At 42.2% G+C, this 26,945-nt stretch overlaps 1 protein-coding gene across 7 annotated transcripts in view; it reads left to right on the forward strand.

The window, feature by feature from the left end:
- LOC122813133 (phosphodiesterase 4D interacting protein) overlaps window positions 1-26,945 on the forward strand; it is a 1,898,306-nt gene that overhangs the window by 1,040,908 nt on the left and 830,453 nt on the right. For all 7 annotated transcript variants that reach the window (XM_044085281.1, XM_044085280.1, XM_044085276.1 and 4 more), the window contains one exon: window positions 11,539-11,658. In XM_044085281.1, the coding sequence (XP_043941216.1) occupies window positions 11,539-11,658 (120 nt within the window). The remainder of the gene's footprint in view (window positions 1-11,538; window positions 11,659-26,945) is intronic.

Raw genomic sequence — 26,945 nt, forward strand, 5'->3', positions numbered from 1 at the left:
TTTCTTTAATTAGGGGATCTCAATCTCACCCAGACAGGGCCTCTCAGCCCCCAGAGAAGAGACCTAGGGCAGAGCCCACTGAGCCAGTGTCTTCTGATGATTCTGCTGATGAATCAGACATAACTGACCAGCCAGAGGCTCCCTTCTCCAATTTTGAAGATTCTGATGCTGAAGAATCCATTCCAGCTGCTTCCCCACCAGAAGAATTCTCCTTTGGGGAAACCTTGCATGCCATGCGAGAACAGTTCCAATGGCAGCAACAGGATTTTTCAGACTCCAGAAAAGACTTAGGACCTTTCTGCACCTCCCACAGCACAGGCCCTTAGCTATACCTCCTGTTCTCTCTGTGGTGGATGATGCTTTCAATGATGTTTGCTCCGCTCCAGATTCTTTACCCCAGCCCCTGCCAAACCAGACAGATTTTACAGGGTGCCAGATACTCATCACCACCTTTACAAGGCCCCACTTGCAGACCCAGAAACTATATCCCAGGGTCCCAAGGCAGTAGCCGCGACCATAGCTAAAACCCTATTCCTTCTGAAAGGGAAGCAAGGTCATTAGACAGATGGGGTAAAAGGTCTACACTTCAGCTACTCTCTCAGCTAGAGCTTTAAACTGTCAGTTTCACATGATACAATACCAAGAGTTTATGCTCGATCAGTTAACTAAAAACTAACCACAGATGAATCTCTTGATAAGAAATATGTATTAGAGATGGTAAATAACATACAACAGGTTAGCAACCATTCCTTAAAATGTGGCTATGATGCACTGGAGGCTTCATTTAGATCAGCCATGACAGGCACAGTGATAAGAAGGCATGCATGGCTAAAGGAACAAGTTTTACCGGATCATGTTAAAGCTAAGTTGCTAGATGCTCCTATGGACAAGACAAGTTTGTTTGGTACACCTGCCCAGCAGGTTATGAAGAAAATGGAAGAGAAGGCAAAATCTGTTCAAACTGTTAAAGATTTCTTGCAGGTTCAACCCCAAGGTTTAGCAGGAACTGGCCTGCCAAAATTGGTCCTTTCCCGACTCCACAAAATTTCAAAGGGGCAGGAATAGGCGTCCCAGAGGCAGAAACCAATCCAGAGGAGGTGCCTACAGAGGACGACAGTGGCAAGGTAACAACAGAGGCACAGACACAGCCACTGCCACTACATCAGCACAACCACAGTGACTTAATCATAAATCCGCCTACCAGGGAACAAATAGCAGCTCCTCTAGGCGGAAAGTTAACCTTATTTTCAAAGAACTGGCACTACATAACAAAAGACAAGTGGATTTTACAAACCATAGATCAAGGTTACCGGTTTCACTTCCACACTTTACCAGTCAAAGAGGAATGCCAAATCTACCTCCAAATCAAAAACAGAGGCTCTACGCCAGATAATGGAGTTAGCAAACATGAGAGCTGTGGAAAGAGTGCCAACAGCAGAACAAGGAAAGGGGTTCTATTCCAGACTATTCCTAGTTCCAAGAAAGGAAAAAGTTGGAGACCAATTCTCGACCTGTCCACCTTAAATACATACATCATTGTCCCAAAATTCAAAATGCTGACCCTACAGCAACTTCTTCCCATGCTGGGCAAGGAGTCTTGGCTGGTAACTCTAGATCTCAAGGAGGCATACCTGCACGTCCCCATTCGACCAATCTGCAGAAGATACCTCAGATTTCTTGCAGGATCAGAGCACTATCAATTCTCAGCATTGCCCTTTGGCTTATCTACTGCCCAGAGTATTCACAAAATGCCTGGCATCAGTAATCGCCCATTGCAGACTACAGGAAATTCAAATTTACCCATACCTGGACGACTGCCTGCTACAAGGGGACAACAAAAGCAAGCTGACAACGGATTTACAAAGGGTCATTTACTTGCTACAAGGACTGGGATACACAGTCAATTTACAAAAGTCAAGGCTGATACCATCCCAAACAAGGACATTCTTGGGCTGAATTGGACACAGTACAGCAAATGGCATTCCTGACTACAGAAAAACAAAAGAACTTCCTCTTTACTTCTTGGCACTAACAAAACTGAACAAGTTAACAGCAAGAAAAGTTCTGCAGGCCTTGGGCTTCATGGCATCATGCATAATCTTGGTCCCATTTGCCAGACTACATATGAGGAAACTACAGTGGTACCTAAAGAATTTATGGTCCCAACACAGACACAGTCTAGAAACAGAAATCCCACTAATTCCATGCTTAAAACAGGAGTTCCTATGGTGGGCTCAGGCATGCCAGTCAAACCCAGGCCTACCCTTTCGCAGATGTCAACCAAGCCAGACCATCACAACAGACGCTTCAGACCTAGGATGGGGGCCCACATGCTGGACAAATGCGTGCAAGGATTGTGGACACAGGATCAACTTCACCTGCACATCAATCTAAAAGAAATGCTGGCAGTAAAACTGGCAATCCAAAAGTTCAAACCATTTCTCAAAGAGGGCCAGTTGATGATAAGGACAGACAACACCACAGTCATGTGGTACATCAACAAACAGGGAGGCACTCATTCATACCCCTATGCAGAATGACCTTGGAGCTGTGGACCCTGGCACTCAGCTACAACATTCAGTTACAGGCAATATTTGTACCGGGAAAGACAATACTCTAGCAGACATATTAAGCAGAACCACCGGATGCCCGAATGGAAGCTGCACCCGGACATCTTCAAGACCATCTCAAAGAAATGGGGAATGCCACAGATAGACCTATTCGCATCACCTCTCAATCACCAGCTCAAAAAATTCTGCACAAGGACATTCCACCCACTAGCATGGAAAGTGGACTCACTCTCCATCAACTGGAAAGGCCTAACAGCATATGCATTCCCACCTCTTCCTTTGATACACAAGGTACTACTAAAAATCAAGGAAGAACGTCCAAAGATAATCCTGATAGCTCCAAACTGGCCAAGACAACACTGGTACCCACTACTGAAGAGCATGTCTCGAACAATATGTGGCCAATACCCTGATGCCTTTGATGTTAACTCAGAACAACTACAGCATCATACATCCAAACCTAAAACGCTGCAACTGACTGCATGGAACATCACATAGCAGCAGCTAATCCAGAACTTTCACAAAGAGTTAAAGACATTATTCTTGAAGCGCAGACCTTCAACAAGAAGGAACTATGCTGGAAAATGGAAAAGGTTTGTCATTTGGAGTACGGAAAGAGGAAAAGAGGTGTCAAACATAGATATGCCTAACATTCTGGAGTATCTGGCGAACTTCTTCATTCAGGCCTGTCCTACTCCTCCATCAAGATACATGCATCAGCTATTTCAGCAGAATACAGCTTTGATCCACCTGTTTTTTCGCACCCTTTGCTCAGGCAGTTCCTCAGAGGAATCAAGAATGTAAAACCTCCAAGGAAACCACCATTACCAGCTTGGGATTTAAACTTTGTGCTAGAAAAGTTGACACTATCACCCTTTGAACCAGCAGCAACAGCAGACCTACAACACCTGTCATGGAAAACTGCTTTCCTGCTAGCAATTACTTCAGCAAGGAGGGTTTCAGAACTTCAGGCCTTAATGGCAGTGCAACCCTTCCTAATCTTCCACCAAGATAGAGTGTCCATGAGGACTAATCCTACATTTATGCCCAAGGTGGTATCCAGAGTGTCTTTAAACCAGGCAATCCACCTACCTACCTTCTTTCCCAACCCACAAATCAGAGGGGAAAGAATACTGCATACCTTGGATGTACATAGACAGCTACGCTACTACTTGGACAGAACAAAAAATAGCAGAAAGACTGACCAACTTTTGTAGCCTATGCAACAGGAAGGGAAGGAAAAGCTATTTCCAAACAGACAATCTCCAAATGGATAGGAAATTGCATACGATACTGTTACTCCTTCCATGGAAAACCAATTCCACAAAACATAAGACCTCATTCTACAAGGGCAACAGCCACTACCACAGCCTTCTTACGAGGAGTGGCAACCAAAGACATTATTGAGGCGGCTACTTGGACCTCCGTGCATACATTTGCCAAGCATTATAATTTGCCTCTATATTCCAGATCCCGAGCAGGGTTTGCCACTGCTGTACTGCAAGGGATCCTAAACACACCATAATCTACTTTTATCCTCCTCCCCTAGTTGGCTATGGTATTCTACCCACTTGTTATGACTGCAGATGCATCCATGAAGGACATAGTACAGTTTTGTACCTACCATAAATGTAGATGTCGAACTGGATAGCATCTGCAGTCAGGATTACCCTCCCTCCTTCCCCTCTGTGGTACTCCTAGGGTGTTTACCCTCCTAATAGCTAGCTGTTGGGGGGGAGTCTTTTATGGTGTATTTGTTTGTATATATGTACATATATGCTTATGGTTGTGTTTACCTCTATCTATTTGGAAACATTGGCATCTATCCAAATTTTAGCCTGCAAGAGGGCTACTGGCATCTGGGGCAAGAAACACTGAGGAAAATGGCGTCGGCTGATGCTTATATACCTGAAGACCAACAGAGATGACGTCGGGTGAAGTGCGACATCAGCCGAAGCCGGACCCGGACTTTGGAATCCGGCCGACTGCAGGGCTGCCTGACGACAGGACAACCCACTTGTTATGACTGCAGATGCTATCCAGTTCGGACATCTACATTTATGGTAGGTACAAAACTGTACTTTTTTCCATTTTTTGCTATGGCCTTTCTTGTTTAGGCCTTCTGACATCTGGGGCAAGAAAGACTGAGGATATGGCGTCGGTCATGCGCTTTAGTATCACGGCGTACTGACGTCAGATCTGAGCGACCATGACCGACGCCAGCCTAACACTTTGGTATTCGGGCCGACCGAGGACAGCGGACTACCCACAGGTTATGACTGCAGCAATGTGGATCTTCGAACATCTACATTTATGGTAGGTACAAAACTGTACTTTTTGTGTTGCACCAGTTTCCAATGTTATGATTTCCAGTTAGTGTAGATTGTTGTGGTTAAGAAGGCAGTCCAGTATTCAGTTCTGTAGTAGAGCCAAAAAAAAATTAAAATTGTGATAGACTATGTATCGTTCTAAAATTTAATGGAAGATTGAGGAGGATATGCAGTGTATAAAAATAGCGTAGCATTAACATTTCCTTCATTGGCTTTTTATGGGGCAAAATCATTTTACCAGTCGTGTCACACCGAATGAGGAGCAGATTTAGGAATAATTTTCTCAAGTTTGTTAGTTCTGTTAATGCACCCTGTGAAAAGTGCATGAACGTTTAGTTTGAAGGTCGCAAGCGTTTTGCTAAGTAAAATATATATTGGTTTTGTAGCAACCATTTGGCTATTTGGAAACTCCGAAAAGAGTGGTGAAAGCAGTTATACCAGTGATTGAGACTTCTGTTTTGACATGGTTGGATTGTAAAACCTGCTGCAACCCGTTTCATTTATTTTAACACTGCAAGAAAAGTATGCAGATGGGGCATTTTTGCCTCTGTTCCAAATTTCAGATGACTGGGATGATTTAAAACTGTATTTTCATCAACTCTTCTACACCTTAGTAAATCTGAAGATTGGAACAATAGTAAGCCTATATCGTCCAAACCAGCAAGTTGAAAGAGTTAGCGAGCAGCTGGTAACCAAAGAAAAAAAATCAGTTAATTAGTATCTCAGTCCTGGTAAAACTTCTTCCTCGTTCTTAAATGGTTCTACAGTGAAAGAAATATGCAAGTCGTCATTCTGTGTTAAAATCTTCCTCTTTGTTAATTCATGGAAGAAAAAGTACTGCCAACAGCCAAAGGTCGCCCAGAACAGAAGTAAAATCAAGCAGCAAAAAACCAAGCGTCCACCAGAGCTGATAAAATAAAAACTTTTAATACAAGGGATAAGTGCATTCACACACAGTGCTTCTTCAGATCCATAAAAAACATCACAGGTATATGCATTATATAGTAAAACAATAATTAGTCAGGTAACCAAAAAACAGCAACGGTTACAATTACTGATGTATGCGTCTCGTCTTTAAAATTGGTTTTAAAGGTACAGCAGCATTAACTCCTGGCAATTTGTCTGCCTGCATTTTCACAATCCATTTAGACTCTGCATTCTCTTCTTATTATAGTCACCTGTCCTTTTACTCATAGGTAATAACTGTAAATCGTTAAACATAAAAGAATGCCCAGGTGCAGAAGATACATGCTTTGCCAAGGCATTAAAAACGTTTAATCGCCTGATATCGCCAGCATGCTGCAGGATATGTTCTTTCAGCATCCTAACAGTTTTGCCTATATAGAAAGATGTACAGAGCTTGCACCTAGCCAAATAAACCACTCCCTTGGATCTACAATCGGCATAAAAGCGAGTTTTGAATGTAAAATTAATGCCAGGATGTTGAAACTCGTGTAAGAGATATAAATCTGCAGGCTTTACATTGCCTGCATGGGTATGTAACATTCAAAGGTAATGGTAACTGAGTTGATTTATAACATAGCTGTCTCTTAAGAGAGAGATTGTTTTTAAAAGTAAAACTTGGTTTCTCACACACAACCCCCTTAATTTTATCATCTGAAAGCAAAACAGGCCAATAATTCTTCACAACGTCACATACTTGTCGCATATTATTTCCATATGTTAATGACAATCTAACATTAGTGGAAGCAGTGTCTAACAAATTACCCTTAGCAGAAGTATAAGGGCGATTAAAAAAAAGCTGACATTTATCAGAACACATGTCAGTGATCATAGTATAACTATTCTGTAGTGATTCCTGGATATACCCTCTAGCAAGTAAGTCATCCTTAAGACATAGCATAGCTTCTTTAAACTCATTCGTAGGCAGCCTAGACATGCGCAAATACTGGCCCTTGGCAATGTTCTTAAAAATATGCTTAGGATGCATACTATTAAAGTGTAGTAGTGCATTTTTCCTACAAACTTTCCTAAAAAGTGAACTAGATAAAGCATCATCAGTCAATGTAACCTTGGTATTTAAAAATTCAATACTTGTTTGTGAGTGATTCAATACAAATCTAAAGCAACTGCTAGTAGATTCAAGGTATTGTACAAATCTCAATAAATCTGATTCTATACCATGCCATACAATGGACGTCGTCCATGAAACGTTTATAGTACAAAAGGTGCATGGAAAACTCATGCTGCGATAGGACAGTCATTCGCTCCCAGTCACGCAACACAAGGTTGGCATAACTGTTGCATGGAATACCCACCGCAACACCAACCCTTTGTCTATAAACTACATCATTAAATAAAAAACATTGTTACAAAGCACTATTTCCATTAATGTCTTTATTAATTCAGGTAGGTGAGCGTGATTCTGTTACATTGAGGAATCAAGGTTGCAAGCTTACCAAGCTGATGTCTATTACAATAAGGATGTTTGTAAAGTATCCAGAATAACAATCTAGAACAGTGAGTAAACATGTGAAATGACCAACCAAGTCTGTGAAAATGTACAGGAAAATTTGGCAAGGCTAGAGTTTTCACTGTGTGATTCCTTAAAAGTCTTGTATTAGAGGCTCATGGGGACATATGCAAATGAACAATTTAAGGCCATCCTGTGCTTAAGATTTCACATACAGTAAAGCTGTTCTACATGCACATTTTGTACCTCCTTGATTTTTACGATATTTTAAACGTAAACTGTTTAGACATCATGAAGTTGATATAATCGTTGAAGCAGACAGGATGTGGCACAAACATATTTGTTTGTTGTCTCCAGTCCCATGCGGCAAAGGAATGAAACCCAGGCAACCCTTATTCAATTAGAGTTGTGGCACTGTATGGGCATGTCAGATCTTTTTTTTGAGGAACTTTCTTTTCTGTAAACTTGAGTATGGGTGTGGGTGTGTGTACATACAGCATCTATTTCAAGGAGCCTTCATCCAGATCCCACCCTTTGCAAGCCAAATGCTGGTGAATAAGTTCCTTAAAGTGGTCCTATATCTCCATCTACTAAGGTGGTACGCCCCCATCCCATTTGGAAATGAGTTTTGTTTCAGAAGAATTAACATCGGATCAGTTAAAACCAGCAGTTTTGTCTGCCCTTATATTACTGGCCAGGAAGATAGCACTTCTGCTGGTCTTCTAGTTGCAGGCCTTAATATGCAGAGTGCTATTTACAGTCTTTCACTGAGATGATGTGAACTTTGAGGACCAGCCTTTTCTTCCCTTTATTACAGTATTCAACTACGTGTTTTTTGTTTTTTTTTACCCAAAATTCCAGATTTCTTGGAAATAAAGGTGAGATCATCCTGTACATATTAGAGTTACACAGCAAATCTGTAACTAGGGCCAAAGGCATTAAACACAGAGCAGTTTTTCTCCTTTGCCCATGGAAACAGGTCAGACCAGTCAACAAGCAGGCTGTCTATATGGGTGGCTTATCTGTAAACTGTTCTGCTATGACAAGTTTTCGCATCTTCTGCTGCCACCTAATTAGCGATTTTCAGGGAATGTCTTTACCAAGAGTGTCTCTGAGACAGCCATATGGCCATCCATGCACACCTTTTGTGGTCATTATAAGCTGAACATATAAATGCAGGGCAGAATTTCACATAGTCATTAGCCAAGTCCTGCTCTAGCCTTCGTGACTGGACACTGTTTTGGTACTCTTTCCGTATGTCATAATACTACAGCAGTGTTGCATGCAAAAAATAAAGTACAGTTGTGTAAGTACACTCACTGTAGGGTCTATATTATATTCTCGAAAGCCGACAATGTCGAATCTGACATTGTCGACACGAGAATATCGAACGCTCAGAATCTCGAGCATGTAAATGGAAGTCTTCTTAAGGGGAGATTTCTGTTTACTGCAAAGTAGTGCGGTCTCAGAGTTGGTATATTTAAGTAGTGGGGGGCCACGTGGGGGGGTGCAGGAGGGCTTGCCCCCCCCCCCTGCTTAAACCCGTTACTTTTTTGTGTGTGTTTTTATAAGGTTGATGTTTGAAGACATTGACCATATGGTGTCAACCATATGTTGTTCGATGTTTTCAAACATCGATCTTATAATATAGACCCTCACTGTAACAGTAGATGTTCAAATAGGATCTGTGTTGCGTTGTTAGCTCGCTCCCTCCCACCTTCTCCATAAGGTATGTCTGTCCCCTTACCTCTTTCTCTTTCCTTGATATGAACTGGAACTAAGCAAGCTTTCATTCTTCTGCCTGTAGGGCCCTGAGATTGGCAGGGAGGCTCTTTGACATGGCTTATCATAGATTCTGCGTATATGTATGCACAAAAAGATATGCATACATTTTTTCTTATACTTCAAAAAAAAAAAAAAAAAAAGAGTAGAAATTTGTGGAGTGGGAGGTATGCAGGCTGGCTGTGCCTTTTACTTGTGGCATAGCCTTACAATCCTGTGCATACCCCTGTGTTCATGGAGCTGCAGGGCTATGGTCACTTAATCAGATTATATTATCACTGGCCAGATGGATATCACGTGCAGGCACTTTCCATGTGTCCATAGGTTCTTGGGTAGTTGCTAGGCATGCAGTCCAGGAGGACATTGATGAGCCTGGACCTTATTGCCCCAAAAACACCATTTGGTTACGTGACTTGCTCAAATTCACACAGTAAGCAAATAAAGGCTGAAGGAATCAAATTCTGTGCCACAGGAAGCAGCTCAAGTTAACAATTTATACCCCTTAATCCCCTGGTCTAGTTGCCAGACAGTCATGAATACTAATGCAACAGTGACCCTAATCAAAACATTAACAATTACATTGAATGTACCCACACAACTGCACTGTTTGCATATAGTAACATAGTTGAACCTTTTGCATGCTAGGTATAGACCGTATGATAATTTGTTTCTGAAATCTTACCACTGTATGCATACTGATGGTCCATTTGGGATAATTTGTTTGATGTGCTGCAGATCTGCATGTCAACTACAGAGACAAATCTTATTAAGACAGCTACAATCCTATGATAGTGTTGATTCTTTGTGTACGTATTAGTGCGTGGACTTGCACTTCATAGTTGCATGCCAGCAATTTTATTCCAATTGTCCCTGGGTTTTGGTAAGTCTGAGTCCAGTAGAAACTGCTACATCATATGACTTTATATATTATATCTAATTATGGTGTTTGAATTTCTGTGTTGTGTTGTTTGATAGATTAACCCAACCTCATAGCTGTATTGCTGTACTTACATCACAGTTTTTGCTTGGTGGGTGTTAAGCTTATCAAGTCTCCCATAGTTAGAAGTATTTTTGTATACATAAGCTGTTGCATGTATAAATAAAACCTCATAGTGACACCTTTGGAATGCAGGATAGAGGTGTCAAGTCAGTTGCTTGAAGGAGCACTCTCAGACTTCAGTTTTTGATGTAGCTGACTGAAGTTAAGTTTCACTTTTAATAAAAGTGACAAACATTTTTATTTTGGATGCCTTGTCTTGGAGCTAGTCGTTTAACATAGCATGAGGTACAAGAGCCGTGCCCCTTTGTATATGGTTCTGCTACCTGTGCTTCCCCCATATTAAAAGTAGGTTTTCCTTTTCATTGCGTGTGAAATTTGGTCAGCAGTTTCAAGACAGATTTGGTGAGTCTAGCTTTGACAAGTCCTGCTAGGTATGTAAAACAGGGCTTTCACTAGGCTGTTTATATGGTATTATTACATTTATAAGGGGAAAATGCAAAACAAGTGATTTCTGTCTGAGTGCCCCTAAATGTAGAGTTTGATTAAGCAACAGAATCCCAGCCCGCAGTCGTCCACCCTTCCACATCTGTAGATGTAGGATGTTGTCTGTGTCATGCAATGTTGGGCTTTGCAAATCTAAAGAATGATAGTAAGACGTATCCTTTATGGTGAATTTAGTCAGCAGGATGCAACCAAACCTGACATTATTAGTGATATAATCCATTAAAGTCAAAGTATGAATTTATAAAATAGGAAATTTTGATATTGTCTAGCTGGGTCTGTATGGTTTATTCACTGTTGCTTATGTGACACAGATATGCTTGCCTGCAGCTTATTCAGATTGGTTGTCTACATATGTGAGATGCATAGGATTGTGTGCGGCTGTTACAATCCCACACTCCCTTGGTGTCATACTTCTGGTCTTGTCAGTTGGTGAAAACTTCACTATACCATTACCAGTGATTGAAATAAGGCTAGCCCGTTTATGATGCGTCACTGCTGCAGAGTTTGAATACAGAAGCACAGGAAAGGAATAGCACAAACATCCAGTTAGTTACACCTGCCTTTTGCAGGTCATTTTCAGTTTTGTCTGCAAAACATAACATTTCTGGGAAGTAGGGAATTGCAGTGGTAATCAAATGATGAAGGTAATTGAGATACTTTCCTATGTGAGGTCAGACTTTGCCTCTCAACATATGTAAGTAACCAGCAAATTGCAGTGAGACATGGGAGGTAGCTGAAAGGGGTATGGTCAGCTATGACTACTGGGTCTACCCGTTCTTTTGCATGTAGTTCTGTCGCCAACATTCCGACCAATTAATTTTTTGCCTGGCTTGGCAGTTGTGCTCGGTGTCACAGGAATACCGTATTATGTTAGTCATGCGTCTTACAATGTTTGTTTTTTGTTTTCTATTTACATAGATTCTTCAGGAGAAGCTGAGTGAGATGGAACTGGAACTAAAAAGTGTTCGACAAGGTTCTAGGAAGCAGGATCGATCTATCCAGGGACTCAGTGAAGCCCTCGCTAGCAAACAGAAGGAGGTAAGAAATGCAGCAATGAACATAGTGTGTCATATGAAAAAGTAGAACTCGGGCATGTTTTTGATCTTCAGTTCTATTGGAAATCAATTCCCTAATGTCAAAATGATGCTTAAGAACATATTTTTTTCATGGTTGTACTGTTTGGCCATGACTATAGCAATGTGTATGCATAAACACGCTGTATTTGGGGAATTGGCTCTGGATAATTCTGCTGTGGATGGGTTCATAGGTTGGTACTAGGCTATCGGCCCTAGCCTACAATATATGCCTAGCCATAACAATTCCTGGCTATTTCTTCCCACACTATTTACTTCCCTGGACCCCTGTCTAGCAGGGCAACTGAAGTGATTCCCAGGGTGAATTTCCTTTCTCCCATCAATTGTCAAGGTTCCTTTTGAAGAGGGACAAAGAGGCGCTCTGCTTGACATGTATGGGCAGTCTGTTCCAGAGTCTGGGGAGTCTCTGTGTCAGGAACCTATCCCTCCAGCATATTTTGTTTATTGTGATGACAAGGTTTAGATGCCTGGAGCGTGTGGCTCTGAGGGATTGGGATTTCTTTAGGTGTATAATATCCAACAGCTCTGGGTTTGACATGGCCTTGTATGTTAAGCAGAGATCACCTCTGAGTAGACAATGTGTGACAGAGTATAGCTGGAGTTTTTTATGGCAGTCAGCATAGGGCATCTGCTTTAGACCTGTGATTCTTTTAGTGAGGTATTTCTGTGGCCTTTCCAGTTGTTGGAGATGTCTTGGGAGGTACATACCAAACGGGGCATTATATTTTATAATATGTCTAATGAGGGATGAGTACATTGGGACAATGACCTCCTTTTTTCTAGATGAAAAGCCCTTAGTGATGAGGTGTGCCACATAGAAGGTTTTCCTGTCTGTTGTGGCAATGTGGTTATCGAAGGTGAGACCACTGTCCACCTGTGTCCCTAAGTCTCTTGTCACACTTTGAGTGTTTAGTGTACTGCCACCTATGTGGTAATTCACGGGTACATATTTTTGCCCAAAGGGGATAACTATACATTTCTTGGCATTGAGCTTGAGCCCATGGCTCTGGCACCAAGCATCTGCTTCTGTAAGGCCCTTTTGTAGAGTATCCACATCATTTGGGGATTCAGTAATGGCTCCCAGTTTGCAGTCATCAGCGAACTTGGTTAGCCAGAGTCCCTTAGTGTTGACCTGTACTTCAGAGACGTAGATGCCAAACAAGAGTGGTCCCAGGACTGAACCCTGAGGTACTCCACTTGTCTGGAGCGGGATTTGGAGACGGCTACTTTTACAGTCTGGGTTCTGTCAGTAAGCCAGTTGGCAATCCATCGAGTGACGTAGGGATTTATGCCCAGCTTAGTAAGTTTATCTATGATTCCAAAGTGGGGAATGGTGTCAAAGGCCTTGGCGAGGTCCAGATTGGCTGTGTGGGACCGCCTGACTCTCGTCCACAGCTCTGGAGACTGATTTGAAGAAGTCAGTCAAGTTCAGGAGACAAGATCGGCCCTTCATGAACCCAAACTGGGTGGGGGTCCAGTGTTTGAAGGTTGCCAATGTCTTTGTTTATAAGTTCCATGATAATATGTTCCATGGCTTTGAAGATCAGGCTCATCAGACTGATGGGGCTGTGGAGTGGAATAACTGTAGCTGTGCACCACTCAGTGGGCATGAAGCCTGAGGTGAGGCTATGATTAAACATGACACTTAGGTGAGGTGCCAGTTCATTTTGTAGTTCATGTAGTACATGGGATGTCATCTGGTCCCATGGATGCTGTATTCTTAGCTTTAGAGAGTGCGTTTTATTTACTTGTGTGGCCGTTATTACCCGAATTTGGCAATCTTCCAGTGTTGAGATGGGTCGTTTAGGGAGTGAGATGGGGGTGAAGTTGGCACTGAATTGATCTGCCAAGATATTGTCAATATCCATAGGATCAGTATATTTAATGCCATTCTGTTGTAGCTCAGGGCAGATCTGAGCATTGCCATTTAGATTCTTGACATAGTTATAGAATGCCTTGTGGTTGTCTTTGGAATCTTTGGCAATTTTATTTTCGTAACTAGCTTTGGAGGATTTTATGAGGGATCTCCGCTTCTTACTGAGGCTGGTAAGAGGAGATTTTTGCATCCTGGGATTTTCCTCTTTTCTGCAACAGTTTCTTCCTTTTGTTGTAAAGTTTGTTTATGGCAGGGGACCACCAGATTGGCTTTCTTTTTTTGCAGGAGAGCGTCTTGGTTCTATTTGGGATGGCACGATTCATGCATGAGTGGATGTGCTCGTACAGTGCCTCAGTATAAGATTCAGCAGTTGAACATTCAGTTCCCGTCTACATGGGTGTCATGAAGTTTGTCACTTCTGACTTGAGTAGCATGAAGCTGGCTTTGGAGAAGTTATTTATGGAGGTTTCCTTACTGGGGGGAGGCGGTGGGATGTGGATATTAAGGGTGATTAGCTTATGGTCAGACCTGACCAATGAGGGGGTGACCATAGGTGTGGAGTATTGATATCCCATGTTGGTAATGACCAGGTCTAGGATATTGGAGCCCCTGGTGGGATTATGGATTAGTTGATCCAGGGCATTGGAATTTATGAATACCAGGAACCGGTGGGTAAAGGTGTTAGTACACGAGTAGTTTTCCCAGTTAATGGCAGGGTAATTGAAATCACCCAGTATTAGGGGGTTTGGTTGTATCTTAATATTTTCAAGTATGTTTAGAAAGGTGTAGTGAGAATCTTGGGGCATGGTGAGGGATCTGTAGCAAGCTACAGTTTGGATTGCATTCTTACATAGTGTTAGTTGCACGTGGAGAATTTCAGATGCATTGTGTTGGGCAACCAGCTTGGTGGTGTGAATATCCTTGGTGAATATGGACACTCCTCCACCTTTAGTGTTTCAGTTCTGGTTTGGTGGCTAAAAGGTGCAATAAGAGTTGTAGCCTGGTATTGCAGGGGTGTTCTCTGGAGCCTTGAAACAGGTCTCAGTTACTTCGCAGATATCGATGTTCTCCATTTTTAGGAGTGCCTCAAGAGAGTGCATTTTGAGGTTTAGACTTCTAGCATTGAGTAGCACTGCCTTCAGAATTTGCATGCTTGTACCTGTCATTGTGGTGGTTTTGTCCTTTGAACTTTGCCTAAAAAAAGGCACTACAGGGGTGGCAATAGCCTTAGCCAGTAGTTAGTTTTTATCTCTGTGATAAGGAGCATGCCCGGAAGTGACTTTTGTGAGAAGTAGTGAAAACTCGGAAATAAAGATGAACCATAGAAATATCTTGTTTGTGTTTTATTACATAAATTCCATCATGTATCCCACTTCATTTTTGTGAAACAGTTCTCTGTATTGCCTCTCTGCTTTTATTCGTGCCATCCGACTTTGTTCTCTCTGTGGTACTGAGAGAATGTTCTCGTACTTGGGCCTCACATTCTGGAATGGTTTCCCTGGCACAGTTTATTAGTTACCCACTCTGCCATGTTCACTAGTCCACTTAGATTACAACTAGTATAGTTTTACCACTGCCAGACACCTTTTGTGTGAACAGCATTAAGTACAGTGTTATAACTTTTGTTAAGATTTACTAGTTGCTGCTTTTCTGTTTGTGTTTTGTTTGAGTTAAATATATGTAATTTTTTGTAATACAACTAGGTTGTGACTAAAAAGGGACTCTAGTGCTCCAGGTTACATACCTGAAATTAAATAGCTAATAACCAGATGAGTTAGTAAGCCAGAGAATGCCCAGCAGTGGAAGGGAGAGAGCTTGTTCTATACAGGTGGGGACAGGTCAGGGTAGTGAAATGTAATAAGGAAGTTTATAATAGAGGTGTTGGGCTAAAACGCACACACTGTAACCACAGAAAGGGTAGTTGGACTAAGGGATTATATTTCCTTTTAAGAAGAAAACAAAGCTATTTCCTGAAGTGTAAATAATGTAACCTCTATATCGGATTGAAAGCTTTCTTTTCGCAGCTGTTGGGTTATTATTGCATGTTCTTTGTTCACTGGAGCCAGAGGTAATGAGTCACATCACTGTCCCGCCTCCCTTCTACCTTTAAATAGTGGTTAATAATGAAAAAAGAGGTTATGTTTGTTTTGAAAACAGGCAGGCTTGCCTTTTGCTTTTGTTTTACTTTATAATTGTTTTGTTTGATAACTTTTTGTCCTGCATGGTAGAATGGAGAAGTCTTATCTCTCTTTGCCTGCATTTGTGTTTTGTTGCCTTCTAGTCGGGCTTTAAGTTTTGAATTGAGGTTTCTGGTAAAGCTGAATGTTTCAGAACACTGCTAGCTTCCTCAGTTTTACATGAGCCCTAATAAGGATGAAACATTTCTGTAGTGACTGGAGTTTGGTATGTGGGACTGAATGTGTTGTGTTAGTTCATGAGATGTGTGATGAAACCCTAAGAAGGGTGAAACATTCCTATAGCAACTGGAGTTTGGTATGTGGGCTGAAATGTATTGTGTTAGTGAGATGTGTGATGAAACGTAGTTTTGAGGGGAATTTTACACATTGTGACGACTTGATAAAAGGAGGTTTGCAAATGTCAGAACATTTCTTTGTTTTATCAGTGTCTTTCTCGTTACGTTTTACATGAATTTTTTTTCTGAACTAGAGACAGAATCCACAAATTCTTTGTGCATTTCACTGTCGCAGCCATTATGTATGGGATGTCTGCCACAGACAGTATGAGACATCTGGTACAGATGTTCTTCATGTTTTACTGTTGCAGTCATTACATTTGGGTTATCTGCTTGCAGGTAGCCCTCAGTCGGCCCGATTAACAAAGTGTTGGGTCTTGCATCAGTTGCTGTCCCTTCCATGACGTCAGGTCGTCAGGGGTATAAAACATGCAGCCGACGCCATTACATCAGTCTTTCTTGCCATGCGGTGCCCAAAGCAGAAGCAGTTCGCAAGTGCCGGTCATCCGACTCCTGAAATTTTCGCTTTCGAGTTTCAGAATCGAAGTCTTAAACTAAAGCAAAGTACCCCGTTGGGAAAACTTTTTCTTGCTCCTTACCGATGTCAGTTTGTTTGTGTCTTTCGGCTTTTCCCAGTTAGGGGTCGCCACAGTGGAACTCCGGTCCGCTAATGATTGGTAGTGGATTTTTACGTACCAGGTTACCAGCCCTGATGCACAACCTTCAATGAAGGCATGCCCCATTCATGTATGCCTCCACACAGGAGACGCTCTAGCTGAGAATCGAACGAGACAACGTCTTGCTATGAGGCAACAACGCTACCACAGCACCACCACCGCAGTAAAAGTTAATAATTGCATTACTTGTGGAAAGCAAATACCTCAGAAAGATTTTCATTCATACTGTATTCCTTCCCTAGGCCCTGACCACAATGTACCTTGCTGTCGGTTTTGTGCTTTATCTAATCAGTGCACTATCCGTCGTTGCTATATTACGCCTCTAAATATTTCGGTTCTCAGTTTAATTATCCAGAAATGTCATCGGTTAGCCATCCGACTACTGGGATTCTGAAAAAATGCAAAGATAAAGACATGCCGCCGAGGTCCAAAACTGCTGCCAACGCTTCTCCTAAGCCGGTCGCCAGTTCGCCGGTGCTCAGTGAGGCGCTTTCGCGGCCCCTGATACCCGCTACTTCTGATTCACAGGCCTCTACTGAGACCCATTCGGAGTCCGGTATGCCGCAAGATGCTTCAACTATGGAACCCGTGGATGTCTCTACCTTGGATGGGGCCGGAGCCGCTGTGCAGGCACCGGCTTCAGAGGGTGTATTCAGGCCTACGGACCTGCATATTAAACCTACTCCTCCTTCTTTACTTAGGCCTAAATCTCGAACCATGCCTAAAAAACTGACGCCCAGGCCACATGCTCAGGCCTCTATGCCTAAAAAACAAATGATAAGAATGGCTGAAGAGCTAATAACTCTAATCAGGGGTAGCCCCCTTCTAAGAGGCCTAGGACTGAAGTTGATTATGAATCTTCTGATCAGGATTCTGTTTTTTCTGATTCTTCTGATGATCTGGATTTGCCCTTATCTACTTATGAAGATTCTGATGCAGAGAACTCCATTCCCTCTGCTTCCCCTCATGAGGATTTTTCTTTTGGGGAAACCTTACATACTCTAAGGGAGCATTTCCACTGGGAAAGCCAGGGTTTTTCTGATTCAAAAAAGAGGCTTAGGGATTTCTTACTCCTACCTCAGCATGGGCCTTCAGCTATTCCTCCTGTACTAGACATTGTTGATGCTTTTTTGGAATCTAGTTTGGCCCCTGATTCCTTGTCTCCTGCTCCCAGAAAACCTGACAGATACTACAGGGTCCCCGAGTCCCACAAGTTCCTTTTTAAAAATCCTACTGCAGATCCAGAGATTATTTCACAGGGGCCCAAGGACATTAAGGCTTCTACTGCTAAAAATCCTACCCCTTCTGATAGAGACTCCAGGGCGCTGGATAGATGGGGTAAGAAGGTTTACACTTCTGCAACCTTGGCCATTAGGGCTTTAAACTGCCAGTTTCATATGTTAAAGTATCAGCAACATGTTGTTGGACTGCTTAAACAGTAAATGATGTTGATTCCTGACTGTGTGGAAATAAAGAATTACAGGATTTAATGCATTCTGCTGAACAAGTTGGAAAACATACTTTGCAGTGTGGTTTTGATTCGTTAGAGGCCTCTTGCATGGCTGCTGTTACTGGGTCTGTGTTCAGAAGACATGCTTGGCTTAAGGAGCAATCTTTGCCTGATCATGTTAAAGCTAAATTGTTGGATGCTCCCTTAAATCAGGGCCGCCTGTTTGGCAACAAGGCTGAGGAAGTTCTTAAAAAGATGGAAGATAAAGCTAAATCATTGCAAACTGTTAAAGATTTCTTACAAGTTCAGCATCCTAGATTTAGTAGGCACTGGCCCTCTAAGAATTGGTCCTTTCCAGCCCCTTCCAGGTCTTCTAAAGCCAAACCCAGACACAGCAGAAACCCCAGGTTTCAGTCCCAGGGTCACACAGGACTAAGCAGTGGGGGGCCTCCACTTCCAAATCTGGGAGTAATAAGACTTCCCCCTATGGTAAACTGTTTCATTGACTTCCTTTTAAAATTTCCAAGCACTTATCAACTGACTGCCCATTTGGGGGGAAAGATTGCTCTTCATGCAAAGAATTGGGAACTCATTACCCAGGACAAATGGGTTTAAAATATAGTGTCCCAGGGATACAGATTTCACTTCCACATGTTGCCAATACCAAGCGGGTGGCCGGACCTACCCCCACATCAGTGGGCAGAGGCCCAAAAACAAGTACTTTCTCTCTTAAGCATGGGGGTTATTCAACTGGTACCAGAAAAGGGACAAGGCTTTTATTCAAGACTTTTCTTGGTACCCAGAAAAGACAACTCATGGCGTCCTATCCTGGACTTGTCTACTCTAAACACCTTTTTGGAGATTCCAAAATTCAAGATGCTGACTCTTCACCAGTTACTTCCTATGCTAAGCAAAGATACCTGGTTGGCAACACTAGATTTAAAAGAAGCATACCTGCACATCCCAATCAGGGAATCTTGCAGAAGATACCTACGCTTTCAAAGCAGGCTACTTGCATTATCAGTTCTCTGCACTGCTCTTTGGCTTGTCTACTGCACCCAGGGTATTCACAAAGTGCCTGGCTCCAGTTATTGCATTTTGCAGGCAAAGAAATATTCAAATATACTCATACCTAGACGATTGTCTAATTCAGGCAGAAAGCCAGGACATACTTTTGAATCATCTGGCCTTTGTTCAAAGGGTTCTAACTTGTCTGGGGTACACCATAAACGAAAACAAATCACACCTGGTACCCTGTCAACAAATTATATTCCTGGGAGCAAGCTTGAATACAACTTCCCAGATGGCTTACCTCACACCAGAGAAACAAATTCATTTGACAACCTACTTCAAATAAGTGGCCACAAAAACCCTGCTATCTGCGAGACAAATACTGCAAGCCTTGGGGTTCATGGCCTCCTGCATTCTTTTAATTCCATATGCAAGACTGCATATGTGGAAACTACAGTGGTATCTAAAAAGCCTATGGTGGCAACATTCTCAGGATCTAGAAGCAATGATTCCTATCATACCTTGTCTACGGCTAGAGTTCCTTTGGTGGGCAGAGGCCTGCCACCAAAACAAGAGACTACCTTTCACACCACCCCCTGCCACCCAAACCCTAACAGATGCATCAGACTATGCATGGGGGGCTCACCTGGCAGGAAAGTGCATTCAGGGCAAATGGAACCCAAGTCAAATGCACCTGCATATCAATCAAAAAGAAATGTTAGCTGTACAGAATGCTCTGACAGCCTTCAAGGACCACATTCCTCCTGGACAACTAATGGTAAAGACGGACAACACCACTGTTATGTGGTACATAAACAAGCAGGGGGGGGTACACATTCTTACCCCCTCTGCAGACTAGCTATGGCATTGTGGAACACAGCCTCGAGCTACCAAGTGCACCTACAAGCTCAATTCCTGCCAAGAAAATTAAATACACTGGCAGACGGACAAAGCAGAAACCTCATGGACCCACATGAGTGGAAATTGCAACCAAGGATTTTCAACAGGTTGACAAGCAAATGGGGGAGCCCAGATATGGACCTGTTTGCCTCTCTCCAGAACTACCAATTGGACAAAGTTTTCACAAGGACTCCCCACAAACAAGCCTGGAAAGTGGATGCTGTGTCCTTCAGCTGGAAAAACCTGTCAGTCTATGCCTTCCTCCCTCTGCCTCTGCTCTCCAAAGTAGTACTAAAAATCAAACAGGACAAACCAAGGATAATTTTGATTGCTCCAGACTGGCCACACTGGTACCCCCTCCTGTGCAGTGTGTCACGGTTACCCCATGACACCTGCCTCAGACTCCTTCCCTGTTGTCTCAGCAGGAGAACCAGATTCTGCACCCTCAGCTTCTAACACTGAACCTTGCAGCTTGGCTAATTACATAATCTCTCCTTTACCATCTCTCAATAAACCTGTGATGGATATTATTTTAGAGGCAAGGAGACCTAGTACTAGAAAATGTTATGCTGAAAAATGGAAAAGATTCTATGCCTGGATCCATCTCAAGGGATGAGCACAGCAGTGCCCAATTTACCTCAGATTTTACAATACTTAACTGGGATGCTTCACAAGAGCCTGTCTTTTTCCTCCATTAAAATCCATGCCTCAGCCATTTCAGCTCATTATAACACAGAACCTCCCCTCTTCTCTCATCCACTGCTCAATCAGTTCCTCAGAGGGGCCAAAAATTTGAGACCACCCAAGAGAGCTCCAACCCCAGCCTGGGACCTTAACTTTGTTTTGGAGAAACTCACTCTACTTCCTTTCGAGCCAGCTGCTACTGCAGACTTAAAATTTCTTTCTTGGAAAACAGCTTTCCTTTTAGCAATCACTTCAGCTAGAAGGGTATCTGAATTACAGGCCCTTATGGCAGTGGAACCTTTCATCATCTTTCATGCGGACAGGGTGTCCCTCAGAACCAATCAATCCTTCATGCCAAAAGGTGGTATCCAGTGTGGTTCTTAATCAGTCCATTCATTTGCCAACTTTCTTTCCCAATCCACAGAACAAAGGGGAACGGATACTGTATTCCTTAGATGTGCACAGACAACTTAGATTCTACTTGGACAGGACTAAACCTCAAAGGAAATCTGAACAACTGCTGGTGGCATTTGCTGCAGGGGCAGAGGGGAAGGCTATTTCAAAGCAAACCATTTCTAAATGGATAGGTCATTGCATTAATTTCTGCTATAAGCACCATGGAAAACCTATCCCCCAGGGGATCAGACCTCACTCCACCAGGGCTGCATCTACCTCTACAGCCTTTCTCAGAGGCGTCCCTACCAGGGACATCCTAGAAGCTGCTCCCTGGAGTTCTGTACATACTTTCACCAAGCATTATCATTTGCCAATTTTCTCTTAATCCAGAGCTGGCTTTGCCACTGCAGTATTGCAGGGTCTTATAGCTGGTCCTAATGCTATTTAAATTCCTCCTCCCAACCATAGCTTTGGGAATCTACCCAAATGCAATGACTGCAACAATGAAACACGAAGAACATAGTACAGTTGTGTACACCTAACATAAATGTAGATGTTCGATTGTATTCACTGTTGCAGTCCTGGTTACCTTCCCTCCAGCCCCCTAACTTCTTTTGGTTATACCTCTACTTTCCTTTACTATGCTTAAAAGCCTTTTTGATGTATTTGCTTTTTTGTTACAGATATATCATTGTACTTTTATATTTAATTGCTTCCCATTAGGGGGGCACCTAACATCTGGGGCAAGAAAAACTGATGTAATGGTGTCGGCTGCATGTTTTATATCCCTGATGACATGACGTCATCGAAGAAGGCCAGCAACTGATGCAGGACCCAAGACTTTGTTAATCAGGCCAACTGAGGGCTACCTGCAAGCAGATAACCCAAATGTAATGACTGCAACAGTGAATACACTCGAACATCTACATTTATGGTAAGTGCACACAACTGTACTTTCTCAGAGCTGTGTGTCCTTTTCTCATGCAGGTGGATGTAACTTTCTGTTGGACATTGGCATTCCCTGATGTAAACGGGGCATCTATCCATGCCATATTCAGTTCTTTCTTCCCTTGCACGTATGTGCTCGTTGTGCATAAAGAGTGCTCATTGGCTTACTGTTGGCCTGGGCCTGTTGACTCAGATTGAGCAGATAAGTACCCCATACAGGGCACTTACTTGTTTTTCTGGTGTCTGGTTAATGAGCTGACATACAGTCTTTCAAGTGAAGCATTCATTGATGGAGCTAGGCACAATGACTGGGAGACTCTATGGGAATTTAACCAGTCTGGGCGACTCTGCTAAGGGAGTTGAACTGGTCTGGTGATGCAACGCTTCCCAGTAATCAAGAGTGTCGACCATTCAGTCAGTTTAGTAAGAAAGTTTGCACCCCAACAGCCATAGTCTTAATCTAAAGACGTTCCTTGAAAACTTTGGAGAAGTCAAGGATGACACTCTGAAGGATATATTTTTAGGCCTGGCCCAAACTGCTCTTCAAGTAGACAGGCACACTGCTAAATTTATGGGTATGGTGTTTACTACTAGGAGGCAGTCTTGCCTGAGAACTCAGTCACTGCCAAAGAATGTTAAGGCACAACTACATTATGATGCACTTGGCAAGGACTTGCTCTGTGGACCCTCAAGTTTAGTTGTCTTTTACCAATTGGAGGAGAACAGGTAGACCATGGAATCACGTTTCAACCTCTAGTACTTAGGTGCAGCAGAAATTACCCCTTTAAGCAAAGGCCCTGTTAACCAGAAACAAGGCAAAGATGCATACTATAATGGTAAAAACTGTACTCAGAAGAAGGAGATGCAAGCAGAGGGAGATCTGGGGGAGCCTTGTGCCCAGATTCCAGCCAAGAGCAGATGTGACAACATCACTTGTCTCCCTCTTCATACCGCAAACTTCCTACCCTGACTTTTAGTTCCTCCTTGCACCCCTCCAAACAAAAATGGTGTGTGGGGGGGCTGACTCCATTAACCTTGGAGAAGGAGGCGAGCACTATACAGTTTAGAATGGATTATTTTCAAAACCTGGAATTTTCATTCAAAATCCCCTAGTCAAGTGTCACTCCTTCCAAAATATTGGATCCTACCAAGTCTAACAGAACCTAGGAGAACCCTTCAAACAGAAATCTCAGTCATACCAAAACCACAGATGCTTCAGATCTAATATGGGTAGCCTCACTAAGAATAATTCAAGTTAGTGTATTTGGGACTCATCTGAAAGTAGGAAGTTTATAGGTTTATAGATTATAGGTTCATAGACAATTACTAAGCTAGCTGCCCTTGCAGGCAATTTTAAGCCTACACAATTTCCCTTCAAAGGTGAGAATCAAGCTCTGTGCCATGTATCAGAGGTAAATACCTTAGCCATTGTGCCAACTACCACATATAAATGTAAAAGAAATGCTAGCCTTGATCCAACATTCCAAGCTTCAGTCATATATTGAAATATGGGTGGGGGGTTAATTCTTCCACCTCCTACTCTTTAAGCTCTGACAAATCTTCCCAGTAGTAAAGTCTGCTGCAATAATGGTCTACATAAAAAATGTAAAAGAACTGTACAGGTATTTAATAACAGTAGATGCGCAAATAAAGCACGCCTGCAGTATTACTTTTCCTGCCATCTTCCCTTCTTCTCTTCTTGGACATCTGGAGGTTGGGTTGCAATTCCCTACCTGTACACAGCGGGTCTATATTAGATCACCCAACGCTTAGGTAAGCGAACGGTGATTAATCGACCCCATGTAAGCGAAAGCTTACAAAACCAAACTCGTAACGGCGACTTTTTTTTCCAAGGGAAAAAAAATCACTGTTCCAACAGAAAAAAGTAAGCACATTAAAACGTGAGATTAAGTGGGGGGCTGTGACCCCCACACCCCCCTACTTAAATATACCAGCACCGAGACCGCACTACAGTGCCGAAAACGGCAAAGTACCGGTAAAGTGCGATTTTGGTTTTGTCAGTTCGACCAAGACACATTCGAAAACATGCGTCTTTGGCCTGCTGATAGGAACCCCACACAACTACCCCTTTCTCATATGAGGGACTCAGGCTTGCTCAAATCTGGGTAAACTTGGGGAACCCCATTACTCTTAAGTTCCTGGCCTAAACAGTGGCCTTGGATGTGCCATTTTAGTTATGCTGCTATACTATGTCCAGGACCACAGAGACTGGCTAGCCTGCTAGTTTCCTGGTTTTGAAGATGGTAAAATGGCACAAGCAGGCATCAGCTTCATACGGACATCCCTAAGGGTGCTGAGCTCTTGATGTCAGGTCTTCCAAGTCCCAGTAGTAATTGTTCTGCAACTTTAGCAAGTTGAACATGTAAAGCTATACTTTAGCAGTTGTGCTCTTCCTGTCATCCAGTTCTTTACTTCATTTATTTGTTAGGTCACAGTTAAAGAAGGACGTGTAGAGGGTTAGTTTCTCTACAGGTGGTGTTGGTGCTCTTTTTCCCATCCATTTACCAGACAGTATCGTCTGGCAAACCTAGGCCTTCATGGATCATTGCGTTTCCTGAAGGACTTTTTTTCCCCAGCTTTTATTGAAGTAGATTTCTGTGGTAATAGCACTATCTCCCTCCCCCCAACCAAAAAAAAAATAATAATTTTGGTAAACTGTAATCAGAAATAGTGCAGCAGCTGTTTGGATCTAAATTTATTTTTATTTATTTTTATTGGTTGACCAGGAAAGTCCAACTGGGCAAAAAAATAAAAAGAAAACTTGTCAGTAGAGGCCGAAGGAGAAAACCTCCAGGAAAAACCTGGAAGTGCTCAAGAATAACATGGCGAAGTTGTTAACAGTGCCGTATCTACTAGTTCTGGTGCTACTGGGTCGGTAACGTCTCTTCCTTTAGTAAGTGAAGCGGACAATGTTCAGGCTGATGAAACCGTCTTCTGTTATACACAGCCCTGATGCATCAGTGCAAACTTTGCACAGACAGCTAACGTTTTCTACTTCGCTGACATATTTTGTCATTATAAGAGATTTCCCTGCCTTTAAGATGAAATGCTGCAGCCTGAAAGAAGCAAAAGATTCTAGTTTCTTCTGCCTAAAAATGACTCTGATAAATCTATCACTGCCAGGGGCACATATCCTTGACAGTTTGTTCCTCTTCAGTCAAAAAGTATTCCTTTTTCCAAGGAACACTGCAATCTCATGGACCCAAATGTTTTTAACTTTGTAATTAACAAGTTGTAGTTGTACGTATGAAGATAGAGAGCTTAGAGGGTATTGTGAGGAGGTGTTTGTTCACAAAGAGCATGGTGAAAGTGTGGAGTAGCTTAGGGAGTTTATAGATCTGAAATGATGAGGGACTTCACTGCTGATTTGTGGAGTGAACAGTTAACTTTTTGGAAAGTTGTGATTTGAGCTTGTGTAATCAGATAAGAAATACACAGGGCAGAGGTCCTTTTTGTCACCGTTTCACTATTTATTTGAAGGTTAGTTTAACATAAACATTTCACTAAGGCTGAAGAGACATAAGACATATTAAATGCAACTAAAATTCAATTACAGTTTATTTTGTTGTACTGGTGTTTATGCAAGCAGTAATTTCAGACAGGGTTGGTGTTATCGGGAAATAATCCCACTTCCAGTAAGAATGTTAATTCCCTGGTAATGCCTACCATGAAGGGAATTATTATAGAAATATTATGGGCTGTCTATTAAATTGTTTTGTGTTTATTATTATTAGTAAATATTTTTTTTTTACTTTTTTTAACTATATTTTTTAATGTAAAATAATTCCTCCTCCTCCCAGTGTTTCAGACTTGCTGTAGCTTATATAATTGTTGAAGTATTTTACATCTGAAATGTATATTATGTTAGTATTTAACACACACACACACACACACACACACACACACACACACACACACACACACACACAAACATGACCAGCAAGTACAGTCCCTTTGTTTGTTTATTTTTTTTATTTTACATTTGTTAATCGGGGGTGTCTGACTGAGCCGAAAAGACCCTTTTTCAGCAGAGGCCCGGGGAGAAAAACTCCACAAAGAAAAATTATATATACATTTAGTTATTTAGACATGATCAGTATACACACAAATTACAAAAGACATGTTTTTACAGTGGTATGCGGCACATCAACAGTTACAGTTGAATGAACAAACAAAACAATATTAATTTAAAAATAAAGGTAATAGATTTGTAGTGTACAGCTGAATTTTTTAACATAGGTAGAATACATACATAGTACACAGGTACATTACATACATTGTAGATTAGCCAGTGTTTGTGAGTAAGATTGAAAACTATTATCAAGTACTCTAGGTTTAGTATGTGTACCTTATCTGCTTTCACTAGACTGGGGAGCAGTCATGGCACTGCCAACTTTGCTTGAGAAGTTGCCTGATGAGGTTTTTGGATGATGCGTTTTGAATGCTAGTGGGGACAGAGTTCCATTTTTTAGCCACTGAACTACTGTATAGTGCATCTCCAAAGCTACTGCAGATGTTGGTGACTTCTAGCAGTAGTTTGCTTGATGATCTAAGAGGCCTTTTGGCTGAGTGATGATGTACTATGTTTCTGAGGGCAGGATACTTATTGGGGACCTAGGTAATAGATAGAATGACAGAGGCAGAGCTGATTGTAGGTTAGGAGGTTGGGCAGTTCAAGCCAGTGGAGCTGTCTCAAAGCAGTACAGTGATGAGTTCTATGTGAGCAATTTGCAGCAAAGTGGGCAATTCTGTTATAGCAGGCTTCCATTTTGCTTAGTTCAGTTTTGTTGAGATT

The sequence above is a fragment of the Protopterus annectens genome, chromosome 10.part0 (genome assembly GCF_019279795.1).
Source record: "Protopterus annectens isolate FY-2018-M chromosome 10.part0, PAN1.0, whole genome shotgun sequence".
Taxonomy (NCBI): domain Eukaryota; kingdom Metazoa; phylum Chordata; order Ceratodontiformes; family Protopteridae; genus Protopterus; species Protopterus annectens.